At 50.3% G+C, this 18,555-nt stretch overlaps 1 protein-coding gene across 7 annotated transcripts in view; it reads right to left on the bottom strand.

The window, feature by feature from the left end:
• Window positions 1-3,623: 3,623 nt before the first annotated feature.
• LOC100398695 (unconventional myosin-XV) overlaps window positions 3,624-18,555 on the bottom strand; it is a 58,709-nt gene continuing 43,777 nt past the window's right edge. For 2 of the 7 annotated variants that reach the window (XM_078373111.1, XM_035300131.3), the window contains 6 exons: window positions 16,918-17,078; window positions 15,709-15,842; window positions 11,814-11,947; window positions 11,276-11,409; window positions 9,683-9,823; window positions 3,624-4,650 (listed from right to left, as the gene is read on the bottom strand). In XM_078373111.1, coding sequence (XP_078229237.1) covers window positions 4,549-4,650; window positions 9,683-9,823; window positions 11,276-11,409; window positions 11,814-11,947; window positions 15,709-15,842; window positions 16,918-17,078 — 806 coding nt within the window. In that variant the 3' untranslated portion in view covers window positions 3,624-4,548. Of the gene's footprint in view, window positions 4,651-5,592; window positions 11,410-11,813; window positions 11,948-15,708; window positions 15,843-16,917; window positions 17,079-18,555 lie in introns of those variants that run through there. The other 5 variants (XR_013535599.1, XM_078373107.1, XM_035300132.3 and 2 more) reach the window with 5 other exon arrangements.

The raw sequence follows: 18,555 nt of genomic DNA, 5'->3' as shown, positions 1-18,555 counted from the left end.
GCCTGCTGCCGTGGCCGCCCGGAGCAGACGTTCCGCTAGTCACGTCCCGGTGACGGCTGCCGCGGGGGCGCGCTGCGGTGGTGTCGAGCCTTCTGGGTGCTGGAGATGGGCGTGGAGGCACCTCCTTCGGGAACGGCGGAAGAAAACACCAGGAAGCGAACGGGAGCAAGGATAAAGCTAAGCTATAATGACTGAAGTCAATTCGAAAAAGTTTTGAAGCTGTCAGCAAAGGTGTGGCTGGGCGCAGGGTCTCACGCCTGTAATCCCAGCACTCTGCAAGGCCGAGGCGGACCGATCACTTGAGCCCAGGAGTTCGAGACCAACCTGGCCAACATGGCGACCCCATCTCTACAATAAAATTTTTTAAATGAGCTGGGCGTGGTGGCGCGCGCCTGTGGTCCCAGCTACTCGGGAGGCAGAGATGGGAGGGTCACTTGAACCCAGGAGTTCGAGGCTGCAGAGAGCCGAGATCGGTCCACTGCACTCCCGCCTGGGCAGCAGAGCTCCGAAACAAAACGGAAAGGCGTGGCTGTGCAGGATGCACTGGAGGGCTCCAACAAAAGGGAGCTTCTGCTGAAAAATCTCCCATGTCTCCCCAAGATAAAGTCCAGCTGCTTTATTTGGCTCTCAAAGCCTTTCTTCAAGACTCTTAGGGCCCTGCCTCCTCCTCTCTCCTCTTTCCACGTACACTGAGCCTCAGCCCTGTCCTCAAACTGTAAGACAGGTCTACAAACATACTGTGTCTCACCTCCTGGCCTTTGCCCAGGCTGTTTCCACCACCTGGAATGCCAGTTCCTTATCACCCGTCTCTCTTTTTTTATTTTTATTTTTATTTTTTGGGGAAAGTCTCTGTTACCCAGGCTGCAGTGAAGTGGTGCAGCCTTCACTGACTGCAACCTCGACCTCCCAGGTTCAAGCGATCCTCCCACACCTCAGCCTCCTGAGTAGCTGGGAATACAGGCGTGCATTACACGCCCCGCTAATTTTTCTGTTTTTAGTAGAGATGGAGTTTCACCATGTTGCCCAAATTGGTCTCGGAAATCCTGGTCACAAGGATCCTCCCGCCTAGGCTTCCCAAAGTGCTGCGATTACAGGCGTGAGCAACCATGCCCAGCCTGGAATGGACGTTTTTGTTTTGTTTTGTTTTTTGAGAGGGAGTTTCGCTCTTGTTACCCAGGCTGAGTGCAACGGCGCGATCTCGGCTCACTGCAACCTCTGCCTCCTGGGATCAGGCAATTCTCCTGCCTCAGCCCCCTGAGTAGCTGGGATTACAGGCACCCACCTCCATGCCCAGCTAATTTTTTGTATTTTTAGTAGAGACAGGGTTTCACCATGTTGACCAGGATGGTTCGATCTCTTGACCTCGTGATCCACCCGCCTCGGCCTCCCAAAGTGCTGGGATTACAGGCGTGAGCCACCAAGCCCGGCCCTGGAATGGACGTTTTTTAAAAAGCTTATCAAGTTTTTACTATGTGCCAGGGCCTATGTATGTATACTAACCCAATTAATCCTCCAAACACCTCAACGTGGGGGGCATTATTATTATCACCACCATATATATAGGGAAACAGGCCCAGATAAGTGAAATGACCTGCCCAAGGCCATAAAGCCAATATGTGGCCTAGTGACGATTCAAACCCAGGCAACCTGGTTCCAGAATCTGTGCTGCCCTTCACTGGGGCTCAGAGAGGGGAGGGTCCTAGCTCAAGAGCAGTCAGGGTGGAACACAGGGAAGCTTCCAATGCAGTGTCTGCGATGGGAGAGGCTGTGTCAACCTAGAGAAGAGATGATTCACATTTTGGCTCAACCTGGAGGATCCACTAACAAGAGGCTGCTTGTGGTCTATGTGGTAGGCCCCAGTTGTATTCTGAAAGCCAAAAGGGCCCCCTGGTTTTCACTCTTTGCCACATTATCCCTTCCTGAGCCCCATAGTTTAGCTTGACTAGGGAGAGGGTTTAGGGCAAAAGTAATTATTGAGCCTGATACCCCCTTCCCCCCCCACACCATGTATGATCTCACAACACTAAGAAATGAGGGGCAGAGGACAGGCCTCAGGGCTGCCTCATGTTGTAGCCACTGTGCTCTGTTTTGGGGGTCCCCACACTGAGGGAGCACCAGAGCTGCTGGCAGAACCCCAGGGGCAAAGTAGGTGAGCTGCTGCCAGCCATGGCCCCTGCACAGTGGTAACTTGATTGACACCACACTCTTTCTGGTGAGTTCCTTACTTTTCTCAACTCAGGGTTTGCTTCTGGCGAAAGTCAACCCAAAGCAATGTGAAAAATGGGACAGCCCTGTGGCATTTGTATCAGGGACTCTTTCTTGATCCTCTCCATCCTAGGATGGTCTAATTGCCCCCCTGGTCCTGCCAGCTGGAACTTCTAATCTCTCCCAAGTTACCAACTTCTACCCACCCCTGTCACCATCACTAGAATCCATGCCACAGTTTTCCAGCTAACACTACAGCAGCCCCTCTGGTCTCCCCAACTCCTACATTCACTCACTGCTCAATGGTCAGCGTGGCTTTTACAAAGTACAATCTGTGCAGGTTGCACCACCCTTTCCCCCTCCGGCAAACCTTTGAAGGCTCCTCATGGCTCTTGGGATGAAATCCTAAATTCTTTTTTTTTTTTTTTGAGACAGAGTCTAGCTGCCTAAGCTGGAGTATAGTGGTGCAATCTTGGCTCACTACAACCTCCACCTCCTGGGTGCAAATGACTCTTGTGCCTCAACCTCCCTAGTATCTGGGATTACAGGCACTTGCCACCGTCCCTGGGTAATTTTTGTATTTTTAGCAGAAACAGACTTTCACCATGTCGGCCACTCTGGTCTCAAACTCCTGAGCTCAAGTGATCCACCTGCCTCAGCCTCCCAAAGTGCTGGGACTACAAGCATGAGTCACCGCACCCCGCCCAGAAATCCTAAATTATTATTATTATTTTTTGGAGACTGAGTCTCGCTTTGTTACCCAGGCTGGATTGCGGTGGCATGATCTTGGCTCACTGTAGCCTCCTTCTCCCGGGTTCAAGCAATTTTCTTGCCTCAGCCTCTGAGTAGCCGGGACTACAGGTGCATGCTGCCACACCCAGCTAATTATTTGTATTTTAGTTGATGGGGTTTCACTGTGTTGCCCAGGCTAGTCTCAAACTCCTGAGCTCAGGCAATCCTCCCACCTAGGCTTCCCAAAGTGCTAGGATTACAGGCGTGAGCCATCACACCCAGCCTAGAAATCCTAAATTCTTTTTTTTTTAATGTTGAAATCCTAAATTCTTAATGTAGCCCAGGATCCCTACTCAAACCATCTTTGGAGTCCTCTTCAGTCTCAGATCCTGCCACAAGTAATGCATACCTCAGGGTCCCTGCATATGTTGTTCTCTTTCCTCATTCCCCAGCTAACTCCCACTCACAGGTTTTGTCCTAGTTTGTGGTAATTTGACTGTGATTAACTGCTAGAGCCTGGTATTTGCCTAGGTATTTGGATAGCTCGAATGGCTGAATGAGTAGGTAACTTTTCTCTGCTGCCATGGATCTTGCAGTTTATGCCCCATCTACCTATCTAGTCTCCCATTCCCAAGCTAGGTGCTCCCTGCTCCACAGAAACTCCCCAAAGAACCAGCACATTCCAACAACATTCATTCGTTTATTCTTTCATTCATATGACAAATATTTTTAAAGTGCCTACTCTGTGTTCGGTGTCCTCTGGTTTCTGGGGGATACAGCAGGAAACAAACATGATTTTCTCTGGAATTTTTATCCCGCTCTCTTCCATCTATTCTTAGCAAACTCCTACTCATCTTTCAAAACTCAACGCTAATGTCCCATTTTCCAAGAAGCCTTTTCCCAGACTTCTCCCTTATATCACTCTCAAACTTGTATGGTCCATCAGGTGATGGGGGTCTGGGGTTGGGGATACCCAAGGAGTTGGGGAGGATCTGTTCATAGGCAGTGAGTCAGGGGCCTAAGATACCTCCAACTCCTGCCTCCTCCCTCAGGCTTGTTTTCCAGCCACTTAGCAACTCCATGGAGAAATGGCTGCCAGGCACACCTTTTGTTTGTACAGAAATAACCAGGCTAACTGAAATCCAGGCTAACTGGCAGTACAAGGAGGAGCCCCTTAGGAGGACAGGTAGGGCTGGGATGTGGAGTTGGAGCAGATTCCAGTGTCAGATCCTTAGTAAACCGAAGGCAGAGTCCAGTTCATCTAGGCAACTGGTGTGGGGCTTCTGTGCCATAGCAGGAGTTAGGGGCAGGGTCTGCAATAGGTACAAGGCAGAAGGCCTCAGGGTCCTGCCTTCTGCTCCACTCCACTGTGGGCCAATTACTGAAAGTTCCTCCTGCTATCTGACCCGAGTCTGCATACTGCCATTCCATCATATTCAGGATGGGTCTTCTTGGGTTCTTGAGGATTTGAGTTGCTCCTCCTGCCTCCTTTTGCTATCCTCCAAGGTTCTGGCCCCTTACAGGGGTCATTGATCCTGAGAGGTCCACTGACTACCCTGAGGCCACACAGTGAGTCTTCTGGCAGAAGGTACTGGAGGGCTGGGGGCTGGGTCAGAGCAGGGTGATCTCGCTGGGGGGCAGTGTGAGCCGCTTCTCACGGGCACTGAGCAGGTTCTCCACGTGCACAGCCACCACACGACAGAGTTCCAGTCCCTGCAGGTGACGGTGACAGTCTACACCCATCCAACCCTTCCCCAGCTCTTACCTTGGGGTGGGACGTGCAGAAGGGAGAGGTGGTGGGAGATAGGTCGAGACCACCATTCATGCAGGAACCCTTGTTCCCACCTCCCCCAGGGCCTGAGAGGAGCATGAGGAGCTGGAAGAATGGTGGACTGCAAGGGGTAAGCAAGCAGGTGGTCAAGTGCCTCTGCCAGCTTTGCTCCATATGAGCTGTGACCTGGAGTCTATTGTTTTGCCTCTCTGAACCTCAGTGGCCTCATCTGTAAGATCTCAATTGACAATGGGCTTGCCTCACAGGGCTGTGGTGAGGATTCAGTGAGACTTTATTGCATGTAAATTCTTTAGATTTAAAAAATATGAATCCAATAAATGGTAACAGTTTCTGTCTGTTGCCATGGTTACTGCCTGGCTCCCACAGCACACAATGGGCAGTGACCCAGGCTCAGTGCTCCCAATTGGAGTGGGTGTAGGGGAAGGCATCAATGAATTGCAGAAAATCGATCTGTGAGGGTGGTTCTCAGACCAAAGCCATTGTTGGAATCCCCCCAGGGAAGCTGATCTGAGAAAGGATAAAATCATGTTAGTAGCACTCTCTGAGTGTTAACTGTGTGCCAGGCCTTGTCCTAAAGGCCCGATGTGTCCTACTTGTTTTAATCCCCACAGTGTCTCTAAGAGACAGGAGCTATTATATCCCATTCCACAGGTGGAGAAACTGAGGTGTAGGGCCTTGAAGCTCTAGACTACACAATTTGTAGGTGGTGGCATTTGAACCTGGATGGTAAGAGGCCTGAGGGCCACACTGTGAAGTGCTCTCTGCTGAGGTTAGCTGTGCTGGCCCTGCCTTGTGGGCCACCTTAGCTAATTAAATCAGTATGTGCAAATGGAGTCTTCCCCTCCAGCCAATCCTTTACCTACCCACTTGCTGCCATGTTCTAGGCCTTGCTGGGATTGTTGCTGCATTTGACAGTATGGAAGCTGAGGCTCAGTGAGAAGCGGGGATGCCGCAAGATCCCCTCAGTCAGTCTGTCAGAGGTAGACAGGATGGGGGCCCAGGTCTATTGCAGCACTGCTGCACTTAAGACATCACCTCCTTCTGGAAGCTCTCCCCAATTACCTCCCAGATAGCTCAGGTCCCCTATATACCTTCCCAGCACTGATCAAGGGATATTGGAGAGATTCTTTTATATCTGAGACCCGAGGCTCTGTGAGGTCCAGGGTTGAGGGGGTCTCAGTCATTTCAGTATCTTTGCTACACAGAGATGTTCAATGGATCTGAATGCGTGAATGAATGCAGCCCCTGACACATACAGGCCAGAGGCAGAGGTGGCAGCATAAGGAGATCAGGTGGTGCTGCAAGGAAGTAGGAAAACCAAAGAGGCCTTTATCCATCCATCCATCTATGCACCCACCCATGCAGTCTACAAATATGTATGGAGCATCTACTATGTGCCAGGCACTGAGCTACAGACACAGCATGAACAAGATGGACAAATTCCTGCTTCTTGGAGCTGGCATTCTGACGGGAGAATGATACAGTTTGGGTATTTGTCCCTTCCAAATCTGATGCTGAAATGTGATCCCCAGCCAGGTGTGGTGGCTCATGCCTGTAATTCCAGCACTTTGGGAGGCCAAGATGGGTGGATCACTTGAGGCCAGGAGTTTCAGACCAGCCTGGCCAACATGGTGAAACCTCGTCTCTACTAAAATACAAAAAAAAAAATAGCCAGGTGTGGTGGCGCATATCTGTAATCCCAGTATTTGGGAGGCTGAGGCAGGAGAATCGCTTGAACTGGGGAGGCAGAGGTTGTAGTGAGCCGAGATTACTCTGCCTGGGTGACAGAGTGAGACCTTGTCTCAAAAAAAAAAAAAAAAAAAAAAAGAGAAAAGAAAAGAAAAGAAATGTGATCCCCAGTGTTGGAGACAGGACCTGGTGGGAGGCAAATCCCTCATGAATGACTTGGTAACCCGGAGGTAATGAGTGAGTCCTCACTCTGATAGTTCACACAAGAGCTGCTTGTTTGGACTCTTTTTCCCTCTCTTGTCACGTGACGTGCCTGCTTCCTCTTTGCCTCCTGCCTTGAGTAAAAACTTCCTGAGGCCTCCCCATAAGCCAAGCAGTTACTGGCAAGATGCTTCTTGCAGAGCCTGCATAACCCTGAGCCAGATAAACTTCTTTTCTCTGTAAATTACACAGTCTCTAGTATTCCTTTATAGCAATGTAAAGTGGACAAATATAGGGAGACAATGCATAAACAAATAACTAAATGATTTCCAAGCCATAATAAGGGCTGCGGAGGCATGGATCATGAGTTCTTAGGGAGGATGGTTACGGAAGGCTTCTGGAAAAAGGTGATATTTGTACTGAAACCCAAATAAAGGGAGACAGTGGGCCCTGTGATGAATCAGGGAAGAGCGTTCCAGGTGGAGAGAACAGTGAGGGCAGAGTGCCCAGGGCAGGAAGAACAAGCTCAGTACGAGGGAGCCAGGGTAGCTAGAGGAATATGAGCAGAGGGGAGGGAGGTGGGAGAGGAGGCCACCAAGGTCATGAGAGGAGGGGACAGGGATGGGATGGACTCCCAGGTTTGGGGCCTGAGTGCCTGGGAGGATAGGGAGGAAAGCTGGAGAGGACTGTTAGTTTCCAAGGGAGATGCTGAAGGACCTGGAGCTCGGGAGGTCTGGGCAGAAGGTAAAGCTATGGATGCTGGGCCAGGTGCGGTGGCTCACGCTATAATCCCAGCACTTTGGGAGCTCTAGGTGGGTGGATCATGAGGTCAGGAGTTTGAGACCAACCTGGCCAACGTGGTAAAACCCTGTCTCTAGTAAAAATACAAAAAATTAGCCAGGCATGGTGATGTGTGCCTATAATCCCAGCTACTCACGAGGCTAAGGCAGGAGAATCTCCTGAACCCAGGAGGTGAAGATTGAACTGAGATCACGCCATTGCACTCCAGCCTGGGTGACAGCGAGACTCTGTTCCCCCCACAAAAAAAGAAATATGGGTGCTGTGATGGTAGACATGGTTTTGAAAGCCTCAGGATCAGACAGGGTTCCCTGGGGAGAGGCCCAGAGACAGCAACGTTTAGAGATCATCTAGGGGGCCAGGTGTGGTGGCATACACCTGTAATCCCTACACTTTAGGAAGCTGAGGTGGTGGATCACTTGAGATCAGGAGTTTGAGACCAACCTGGCCAACATGATGAATCCCCATCTCTACTAAAAATACAAAAGTTAGGCATGGTGGCATGCACCTGCAGTCCCAGCTACTCAGGAGGGTGAGGTGGGATTATTACTTGAACACAAGAGGTCGAGGTTGCAGTGAGCCAAGATCACGCCACTGCACTCGAGCCTAGGCAACAGAGCAAGATTCTGTCTCGAAAAAAAAAAAAAAAAGATTTTCCAGGGGTGGAAGGACCAAAAAGAACCAAAAAAGGAATGACCAGGCTCATACAAGGAGGTTGGAGAAGGATGGGTGCCGTGGCTCAGCTTGTAATCCCAGCACTTTGGGAAACTGAGGTGGGAGAATCATTTGAGGCCAGGATTTTAAGACTAGTCTGGGCAACATAGCAAGACCCTGTCTGTACTGGAAAAAAAAAAAAAAAAGGAGGTAGGAGAACACCACAGCACCATTGCAGGGGCTCAGGTAGGTGGTCTCAGGGAGGGAGGGGGCAGGCCTGGGGCCCAAGGCTACCAGTGGGTAAGGCAAGGATCTGTGTGACCCCAGGCAGGAGAAGACTGGGGTGTGGTGGGGAGTGCACTAGGACCTTAGGCCCAAGTAACAGGTTTTCCAAGGGACACATGGGGCCAAGGAGATTTTGTTCTGGTCCTGTCCCTCAGAGGCAGGGCTAGGGCAATGGAAGACCCTCTTTCTTGCCCTGGGAAATCATGAGAGTGGTGCTGGGCCTAGACCTGGAGAGGGTATGTCACAGGCTGGACAGGGCAGACATGTGGGTATCAACCTCGATTCTATACCTTCTCTGGGCCTGAAGCCTATCTCTTCAGTGGGGTGAAAATGTGACCCTTGCCCTGACCCCAGGGGACTGTGAGACTTGGACAGGAGGAGCCTAGAGGTCATTCATGCTTTTTAAATTTTATTTTAGAATCGGGGTCTCACTTTGCCAACCAGGCTGGAATGCAGTGGCATCATCACAGCTCACTGCAGCCCCAAACTCCAACTCCTGGGCTCAAGCAATCCTCCCACCTCAGTCTCCTAAATAGCTGGTACTATAGGCACGTGGGACTAAAGTACTATAGGGCTAAAGGCAGCTGGGACTATAGGACTATCGGACTAAAATCACCCAGACTGGTTATTTTTTAATTTCGCTCTTGTTGCCCAGGCTGGAGTGCGATGGTGTGATCTCGGCTAACTGCAACCTCCATCTCCTGGGGTCAAGCGATTCTCCTGCCTCAGCCTGCCAAGTAGCTGGGATTTCAGGCATGCGCCACCACACCCGGGTAATTTTGTATTTTTAGTAGAGATGGGGTTTCTCCATGTTGGTCAGGCTGGTTTCTAACTCCCAATCTCAGGTGATTTGCCCACCTCGGCCTCCCAAAGTGCTGGGATTACAGATGTGAGCCACAGTTCTCAGCCCACCCCTGCCTTTTGAGTAACAGCCACAGTTGCTGCAAACATGGGAAGGCACGGGGCAGGTAGGTCTCAGTTTTACCATCTGTCACACAGGAAGCTCACTTTCCCCACCCTCAATCCCAGGGCCTACAAGCAAGCCTCCACATCTCAGCCCAGGTGAACCTTCTCAAACCTCTCGTGTCCTTGCCCTCTCATCAACCTTCTATGGCTCTGTACTGCCCTTTCCTGTGTTCCCACTGCCAAGTTGCTTCCTTGGATGACCACTATAATGACCTGCAGTTCTGTGCTGTGCTGTGGTTGGTTCTGTCCCATGCACTGGCCTGGATATTCCCTGGGGCATGGCAGGGACCTGACCTATCTTGGAACCAGGTCCAGAGAAGAGCCCAGTGAGTGGAATGCTGAGGTGAGGGCTGGGCCCACCTGTTCCAGCTGCAGCTGCAAGGTTCGCTGGGCCACCACATCCCCCAGTGAAATCTCCACGTAGGGGTAGCTGGAGTTGGCTGTGGGCCGCTGGGTCTGCGTTGACTGGATCTCCTTCAGGGGGAACTTCACCATCAATTCCTGGGAGTAGTGGGAGAGGGGCCAGACAGGCCTGTGGGTGAGGATAGTCTCAACCACTCTTACCCCTCCCCTGCAAATCAGATCAGTAGGAGGCAGGAGACTCCAGTTCAAGTACCTGTTCCCCAGTGACTTGTGTGACCTTGAGCAAGTCACTTAACCTTTCTGGACCTCAGTTTCCTCACCTGTGAAACTGATTCAACAAATACTGATGATGCATCTACCATGTGCTAGGCACTGCTCTAAGTTCTTGGGATACACTTAGTAGATGCTGTTGGTGCCCTAACTTCACATCAAAGTTGCTTCTTGTGAACGCCTGCACCTCTTTTTAAAACTTTCTTTTTGTGGAGAACAGGGCCTCCTGTGTTGCCCAGGCAGGTCTCAAACTCCTGGGCTCAAGCAATCCTCCTGCCTCTGCTTCCCTAAGTGCTAGGGTTACAGATGTGAGTGTCTAGCCTTTCTAGGGGCTTTTTTCTGGCCCAGGAAGCAAACTTGGACCACATACAGAAAAAGTCAGAGTGATGGAGAGTTAATGCCTCAGGAAGAAGCCCTTGCTAATGACAGATGGGAAGCTGAATAGACACCCTGGCTTCCTTGCCCCCAGGAGAGAAGGAAAGCTCTAAGCTGTCTCTCAGGTCCCCCCCTGGACTGAACTTCAGGTGCCCACATCAGCAACTTGCTTGCTAACATGGCCTTTACTGGCTCCATCCCTTCCCTGACTGACTTCCTCACTCCAGTGTTTCCTGGAATCAACTCTAAATCAACCAGTTGCCCTTGAATCCCAGTCTCAGGGTCTAGTTCTGGGAGCAAAAACTAAGGGGGTAACAGATCCTACTTATGGGCTGAATTGTGTCTCCCACCAAATCCCCATGTTGAAGCCCTAACTCCCAATGCCTCAGACTGTATTTAGAAGTAAGGCCTTTAAAGGAGTGATTAAGTTAAAATGGAGTCTTCTAATATGACAGATGTCCTTATAAGAGGAAATTTGGATATGCAAAGAGATACCAGTGTTGTGCACACACAGAGGAAAGGCCATGTGAGGACACAGTGAGAAGACACTCTCTGCAAACCATCAAAGAAACCAAACCTGCTGACACCTTGACTTTGGACCTCCAGCCTCCAGAACTGTGAGAAATAAACTTCTGTTGTTGAAGCTACTGAGTCTGTGGTCTTTTGTTGTGGCAGCCCAAGCACACGGATGCACTATTTGAGTGCTTAGGGTATGTTTTACCTCATCTCACCTTCGCAACAGCCCTATGGTTAGGGCTCAATTCTTATCCTCATTTTCCAGATGAGGAAAGCAAGGCTTAGAGAGGGGAAGAGACTTGCCCGAGATCATGCAGTGGTAAGCAGTGAAACCGGGCTTCAGCAGCTGGAGGTCCTGGCCCCTTTGGAGGGGTTAGGGAACCAGGGAACAGAGGGCAGTGATGGCAGGGCCAGGCTGAGACCACTCACATGAGTCTCTGTGCTGAGAAAGTTGAGGCCGTTGTGGTTGACGGCAAGGATGCAAGGGGCTGGAACAGTGATGTTGCTGCAGCTCTGAATGAAGAAGAAGGAAGAGCCGAACATAGGTAGGGCGCTGAGGAGACCTGGGCAGGGAGAGGGGCCAGCAGTTACGTGTTGGGTAGAACTCACTGACAACAGCCCTGGCTCTGAGCTGCACAGCTGGCCTGCAGCCTGTATCTTCTCTGGGCTGTATCCAGCCAGTGCAGGAGCCCTCAGTCTGGGTCTCCACCCATCTCTGGCCTCCCTTCTCATGGCTTCTTCCTCTATCCCTGTGTGCAGCTCTTCTTCCTCTATTCAGGGCCATTCTGAGCCTAGGTGACATCTCCATAAAAATTGTAAAACATGTTTGCTCCAGGGAGGTGCTCAGTTTAGCCAGCACTGAAAAATGCCTTTGTGCAAAGAAAGAGGTGCCTCCATACCCATCCTCCATGACTACTCTCCTCAGCAAAGCCCCCTATGATCACCTCCCCTGCCCTGCAGCTCTTACCCAGAAACTGGGCGCGGGCCTGGTGGGGGCTGAGCGCCTGTGTCTGCTGCCGGTGCTGGCTGACCAGGTTGAGCCAGGTTGAGCCTGCTGTTGTACGGTAGAGCTGGGCTGGGATGTAATCCTGGACTTCTCGCCTGTGTATGGAGGGAGGGGAAAAGGTCCTGAGTGAGCTCATAGGCTCATGCAATCCTCACTGTGCAGCATGCATGCAGAGCAAACCTGATCTCTGCGACTCCCTGCTGGGGAGTATAAATGGGCTGAAGGTGGGGTAGAGGCACTCACAGTTGCTTGGTACTGCATAATCACTGCCTGGGCCAGTACCACTAGGATCCCTGTTTGCAGTTAAGGTAACTGAGGCTCTGAGAAGTTCACTGACTAGATAAGGTCACACAGTGACTGAGTGAGTTACCGTCATGGGTTGGCAGGAGCAAGACTTGAACCTAAGACAATTTCTTTTTTTTTTTTTGAGCTGGAGTTTCGCTCTTATTGCCCAGGCTGTAGTGTACTGGTGCAATCTTAGCTCACCGTAACCTCCGCCTCCTGGGTTCAAGTGATTCTCTTGCCTTAGCCTCCTGAGTAGCTGGGATTACAGGCATGTGCCACCATGCCCAGCTAATTTTTTGTATTTTTCGTAGAGACAGGGTTTCTCCATGTTGGTCAGGCTGGTCTTGAACTCCTGACCTCAGGTGATCTGCCCACCCCAGCCTCCCAAAGTGCTGGGATTACAGGGGTGAGCCACCACGCCCAGCCTAACCCAAGGCTATTTCATCCTTCATACCCCCTGCCCCAAGGAGAAGCAAAAGCCAGAAGAGTGAGGGGAAACATGGTGGGCAAAGCCTTGAGCAAGACTGGGCAGAGACTTGAGCAGAGGAGTGCTGGGCCTCCAGGCTGGGGTCCCTGGGCATCAACTCACCCCAGCCCTCTTCCCTCTGACATATGCTGGCTACCTCAGGCAGTCCCTTTATCTCTTGGGACATCTGAAAAATATCTATAGCAGTCCCAGCCCATCCTGACCAGCTGGAGCTGCAGACGAAGGAAGGGTTGGGAGAAAGCCAGGGGAACCCTCTCCTCCCAAGAGATCCCCTGGGCAACATCTGTGCTTTTTTGCACTGCTGGGGTAAGGGCCTGGCAGCTGAACCCACCCTCCCCAGTTTTGGATCCTGGTTCCCCCATGATTATCGGGCTAGACTTCAGCAAGCCATATAACCTCTCTGGGCCTTATCTGTAAATGGGGAAAATAAAGTGCAGTTGGGAAGAATAGCTGAGATAATGCATATGCAGAGTCCCTTGCAAAAAGTAAGAACTCAATGATTTTCATCCAGGATTGGGATCATTATCTTTATGTGCTTCCTGCTCTTTTCACTTACAATTATACATTAAAAAAAAAAAAAAAAAAAGAAGAAGCTTTTGGCTAGGTGCAGCAGCTTATGTCTATAATCTCAAGACTCTGGGATGCTAAAGAGGGAGGATAACTTGAGCCCAAGAGTTTGAGACCAGCCTGGGGAACATGATGAGACCCCGTCTCTACAAAAAATTTTAAAATTAACTGGGCATGTGGCATGTGCTTGTGGGTTCCAGCTACTTGGGAGGCTGAGGTGGGAGGATCACTTGAGCCCAAGAGGTCAAGGCTCCAGTGAGCCGTGATTGGGCCACTGAACTCCAGCTTGGGTGACAGAGAGAGACCCTGTCTCAAAAGAAATAAAATAAATAAATAAATAAAAATAAGGAGCTTTACATATTGAGTCCTTATTGTGTTATAGGTACTGGGATATACATGGTACAGACATCATTTTACTATTCTTTTTTCCAGGGGTTCTCAAAGTGTGGTCTAGGGGGTTAAAAACCATTTTCACTGGGCGTGGTTTCTCATGCTTGTAATCCCAGCACTTTGGGAGGCCGAGGTGGGCAGCTCACAATGTCAAGAGATCGAGACTATCCTGAGCAACATGGTGAAATCCCATCTCTACTTAAAAAATTTTTTTTAAAAATAGCTGGGTGTGGTGGTGTGCGCTTGTAGTATTTTTGTATTTTATAATTTTAAATTTTTGTATTTTTAGTAGAGATAAGAGTTTTACCATGTTGGCCAGGCTGGTCTCAAACTCTTGACCTCAGGTAATCCACCCGCCTTGGCCTCCCAAAGTGCTGGGATTAGAGGTGTTAGCCACTGCACTCAGCCATGAGGGCCTACTACTATGATTATTATTATTTTGAGATAGAGTTTCACTCTTGTCACATAGGCTGGAGTGCAGTGGCATAATCTCAGCTCACCGCAACCTCCACCTCCCAGGTTCTAGCTAGTCTCCTGCTTCAGACTCCCAAGTAGCTGGGATTATAGGCATCCACCACTACACCTGGCCAATTTTAAAAAAAAATTTTATTTATTTATTTATTTTTGAGATGGAGTTTTGCTCTTGTTACCCAGGCTGGAGTGCAATGGCATGATGTCGGCTCACCGCAACCTCCACCTCCTGGGTTCAGGCAATTCTCCTGCCCCAGCCTCCTGAGTAGCTGGGATTTCAGGCATGTGCCACTATGCCCAGCTAATTTTTTGTATTTTTGGTAGAGACGGGGTTTCACCATGTTGACCAGGATGGTCTCGATCTCTTGACCTTGTGATCCACCCGCCTCGGCCTCCCAAAGTGCTGGGATTACAGGCGTGAGCCACCGCGCCCAGCTTTTGTATTTTTATAGAGACAGGGTTTCACCATGTTGGCCAGGTTGGTCTCAAACTCCTGACCTCAGGTGATCTGCCCACCTCAGCCTCCCAAAGTACTGGGATAACAGGCGTGAGCCACTGTGCCTGGCCCAGGTCCTCTTTTCAAGAGTGTAAAACGATCCTGAGATAAAAAATTTGAGAATCACTGATTTACACTATGAGCATTAACTATATCTTCGAGAACATCAGTTTAAATGCTGTCTAGGCTGGGCAGGGTGGCTCATTCTTGTAATCCCACTGCTTTGGGAGGCTGAGACAGGAGCGTTGCTTGAGCCCAGGAGTTCAAGACCAGCCTGGGCAAAGTAACCATAAAAGAAAGTTCAGCCTGGGCAACAGAGCAAGACCCTGGCTCTATAAAAAGTGGTACATCTTTTTTTTTTTTAAAGAAAGAAATCAAAAATTAATTAAATACATAAGTAAATAAAGGCTAACACCCACGATTTACTTGATGACTCCTTATTGTTGGATATTGAGGTTACTTCTGATGTTCTGCTGTTGGAGCAGCATTGCAATGAATGCTTTTGTGGCTAAGTCTTTCTGTATAGCCACATGTGTTTCCTGAACCAGAGGGAACATTTGTCCTGGAAGCTTTTTTTTTTCTTTTTTTTTTTGAGACAGAGTCTCACTCTTATTGCCCAAGCTGGAGTGCAATGGTGTAATCTCAGCTCATCCCAATCTCTGCCTCCTGGGCTCAAGTGATTCTCCTGCCTCAGCCTCCCGAGTAGCTGGGATTACAAGCACCTGCTACCACGCCCGGTTAATTTTTTGTATTTTTAGTAGAGACAGGGTTTCACTATGTTGGTCAGGCTAGTCTCAAACTCCTAACCTCAGGTGAACCACCCACCTCTGCCTCCCAAAGTGCTGGGATTACAGGCGTGAGCCACCGAGCCTGGCCCTGGAAGCTGGTTTTTTTTTTTTTTTTTTTTCAATCATTCCCTTTGGTCTGAGTTAATAATACCAACCAGAAGCAACTTGTGAGAGAGAGGTGGGGGTCCCAGCTCCTATGGCTAGGTGGAGACTTCAACCCCCAGGCAAGGACGACCCCTTCCCAGACAGCCCCACTGGTACAAGAGGGGAGCCTGGGGGCCTGGGGACAGCCAGCTCTGAGGAGGGTGGAGGTGGGCTGAGAGGGCAGGGTTGCCTGTCCACCCCAGCTGAGACAGGCAGGCAGGTGCTCACACACTCGGCAGGTAGAAGCGGTCTTTGGCGCGGTGCTGCAGTGAAGCCAGCTTGGACACCTGCTGCAGCAGCTGCTCGCTGGGCCGGTTGGCTGGCATGCTGCTGAAGAGGCCCTTCAGGTAGTCAGGCAGAACCTGCAGGGAGCACCTGGGTGAGGGGCTGCCAGGCAGGCATGTGTTTAGGCACTCAGCTGCAGGGGGCCTGGGGACATGCAAGTTTAATTACTGCAGCCCCATCCTCTTCTGGGGTAGGATGGCCTATTACTTTCCTGGGTTTTGGAGAATGATGGCAGAAACAGATAATGGTGATATGGGAGGACTGTGGCCTTGATGCCTATGAGGGTGTCCCCACAGCAACCTTGCCAGGATGTGGGCTGGCTGGTGAGATCAGAGAATCAACACTGCAGTGTGCACGCGTATTTATCAGGCCTGCTGTTTCTCAAAACTGAGTGTGCCTGAGTCACAGGAGGGCTTGCCAAAACAGACGTCCAGGCTGTGCCCCAGAGGCTCTGAGCCAGGAGGTCTGAGGTGGGACTTGAGGATTTGCATCCCGTTTTTGCCAGTTCACAGGCTTCGCATTGAGTAGCGTGGTGCTGGACTGCATAGGGCTATGCTTCAACAGTGACACCATGTGGCCGCAAAAGCTACGTGACCATATTGCGTACAATTCCTGAAGTTTTGGCACCAGTTCCACAAAAATACACACTTTCTGTCCAAGCACTTCCAAACATACTGGCACAGTAGGGGAGAACGAACCCAGACTTTGTAAACTCCATGATCCTGACTTAGAGGACTTCCAAGTCTCAGAGTAGAATAACACACAGACAAAAGTGACAATATCAGCAAAGCCTGGCTTAGCACATAAAGCAAAGGACAGGCCCATGTTCAGAAGAATAAGAAATCAGAAGGAAAGCGGACCTCAAAGAGGGCCTAATGGAAGAGGTGTTGTTTGGGGGCAGCTTGCTGGAGTGGAATTAGATAAGCTGGGAAGTCCAGATGGAGGGATGGCATGCACAAAGGCCCTCAAAGGTAGTGAGGACTGTTTTGACTTCTTCCAAGAGACCACATAGGGGAGCAGAGGCCTCAGGGTTAGAGAGGTCCACAGGGCCTGCATCATGAACACTTCAAATACCAGGGGTGTGGAGTCTGACTCACAGGCCCGGGGGAGACTAGAAGGTCCCAGAGTCCAGAGAAGCCCATGTGTGCTGACCTGGTTGTAGTGCATGGTCACATATAGCTCATTCTCGAACTTGAGTGGCTGATCCCAGAGCACACGTCGGAACCAGAGCATGTAGCCGCCATCCACTTGCTCCATCTCGGAGGCCACATCCAGGATGTAAGCACAGCGACTGAGTGGGCACACATGCTGGCCTGCAGAGAGCAGGGAGGCAGGACTGGGTGGGGGCATGTGTGCACACATGTGTGCACCTGTACAGAGCATGTGTGCAGACCCCAACCTGCTACCCAGGTGAGGCATCACCTCAGGCAAATTATCTACCTGCTCTGGGACACAGCTTCCTTGTTAAAGGAGAACATGTTTGTTGAATGGGGTGCCCTATGTTTTATTGAAATGTTGATGACCACAGACGGGAACAACTCCAATTCAAAGCTATAAGTAATGCTCCATTTCTCCTGGGGAAAGATGAGCTGCTGAAGAGTGCCCCAAGGGTGGCCTGCCTGGATGGGAAGGTGCCCTGCATTATGGCCAGAGAAGGCCCAGTCCCTTTCCAGAGGAGGCTTGGGACAAACACAAACACAAGAGGCTTCAGACCATGAGACCCAGTGGGTACCTTTCTGCAGCTCTCCTTTAGGAGAGACCCCTTGCCAGGCACCTGGCATAGGTGGGGGTGGGGAGGATTGGGACCTGAGCCTGTGAGAGGCTCAAGTTTTTCTCTCTTTCACTGACATTTCTGCCACCCATCTCACACCTGCAATAAAATCTTACTAAAGAAAGGGAGTTTGGTATGATTACATAATTACCACTCTGTGACTGTGGGTAAGTCACAACTTCTGTGGCAGGCTGAATAATCACCCCTCCAAAGGTGTCCAGGTCCTAACCCCTAGAATTTGTGAATATGTCACTTTCTTGGCAAAAAGCACTCTGCAGATGTGATTAAGTTAAGGATCTGGAGATGAAGATGATCCTGGATTATGCAAGCAGGCCCAACGTCAGCACAGGGGTCCTCATAAGAGGAAAGCAGAAGGGTCAGAGTCAGAGGAGATGTGAGACCAGAAGCAGAGGCTGGCAGGGAGAGAGATTTAAGGATTCTACGCTGCTGGCTTTGGAGATGGAGGAAGGGGCCATGAGCCAAGGAATGTGGGTGGCTTCTAGAAGCTGGAAAAGGAAAGGAAAGATTCTTCCCTAGAGCCTCCAGAAGGAACCTGGCCCTGATGTTATTTTCATTTTAGAACTTCTGACTTTCAGAATTATAAGGTAATATATTTGTGTTTTTTAAGCCACTAAATTTGTGATAATCTGTTATAGCAGCAATAGGAAACTAATACAGCCTCCCTGGGCCTCAGTTTCCCCATCTGTAAATGGGAAGGCTGACAGCCTCCACTTCATAAGGTTGTTGTGGGGATTAAAAGAGTTTACAGAATGAAATGCTTTTTTCTTTTTTGAGGCAGAATCCCACTCCATCACCCAGGCTGGAATGCAGTGGCATGATGATGGCACACTGCAACCTCTGCCTCCCAGGTTCAAGTGATTATTGTGCCTCAGTCTCCCGAGTAGCTGGAATTACAGGTGTGCACTGCCATGCTTGGCTCATTTTTAGTAGAGATGGGTTTCGCCATGTTGGCCAGGCTGCTTTTGAACTCCTGGCCTCAAGTGATCCACCTGCCTCAG

The sequence above is a fragment of the Callithrix jacchus genome, chromosome 5 (assembly GCF_049354715.1).
Source record: "Callithrix jacchus isolate 240 chromosome 5, calJac240_pri, whole genome shotgun sequence".
Lineage (NCBI taxonomy): Eukaryota > Metazoa > Chordata > Mammalia > Primates > Cebidae > Callithrix > Callithrix jacchus.
The sequence above is the reverse complement of the archived record's forward strand: the minus strand, read 5'-3'. Positions and strand labels throughout refer to the sequence as shown.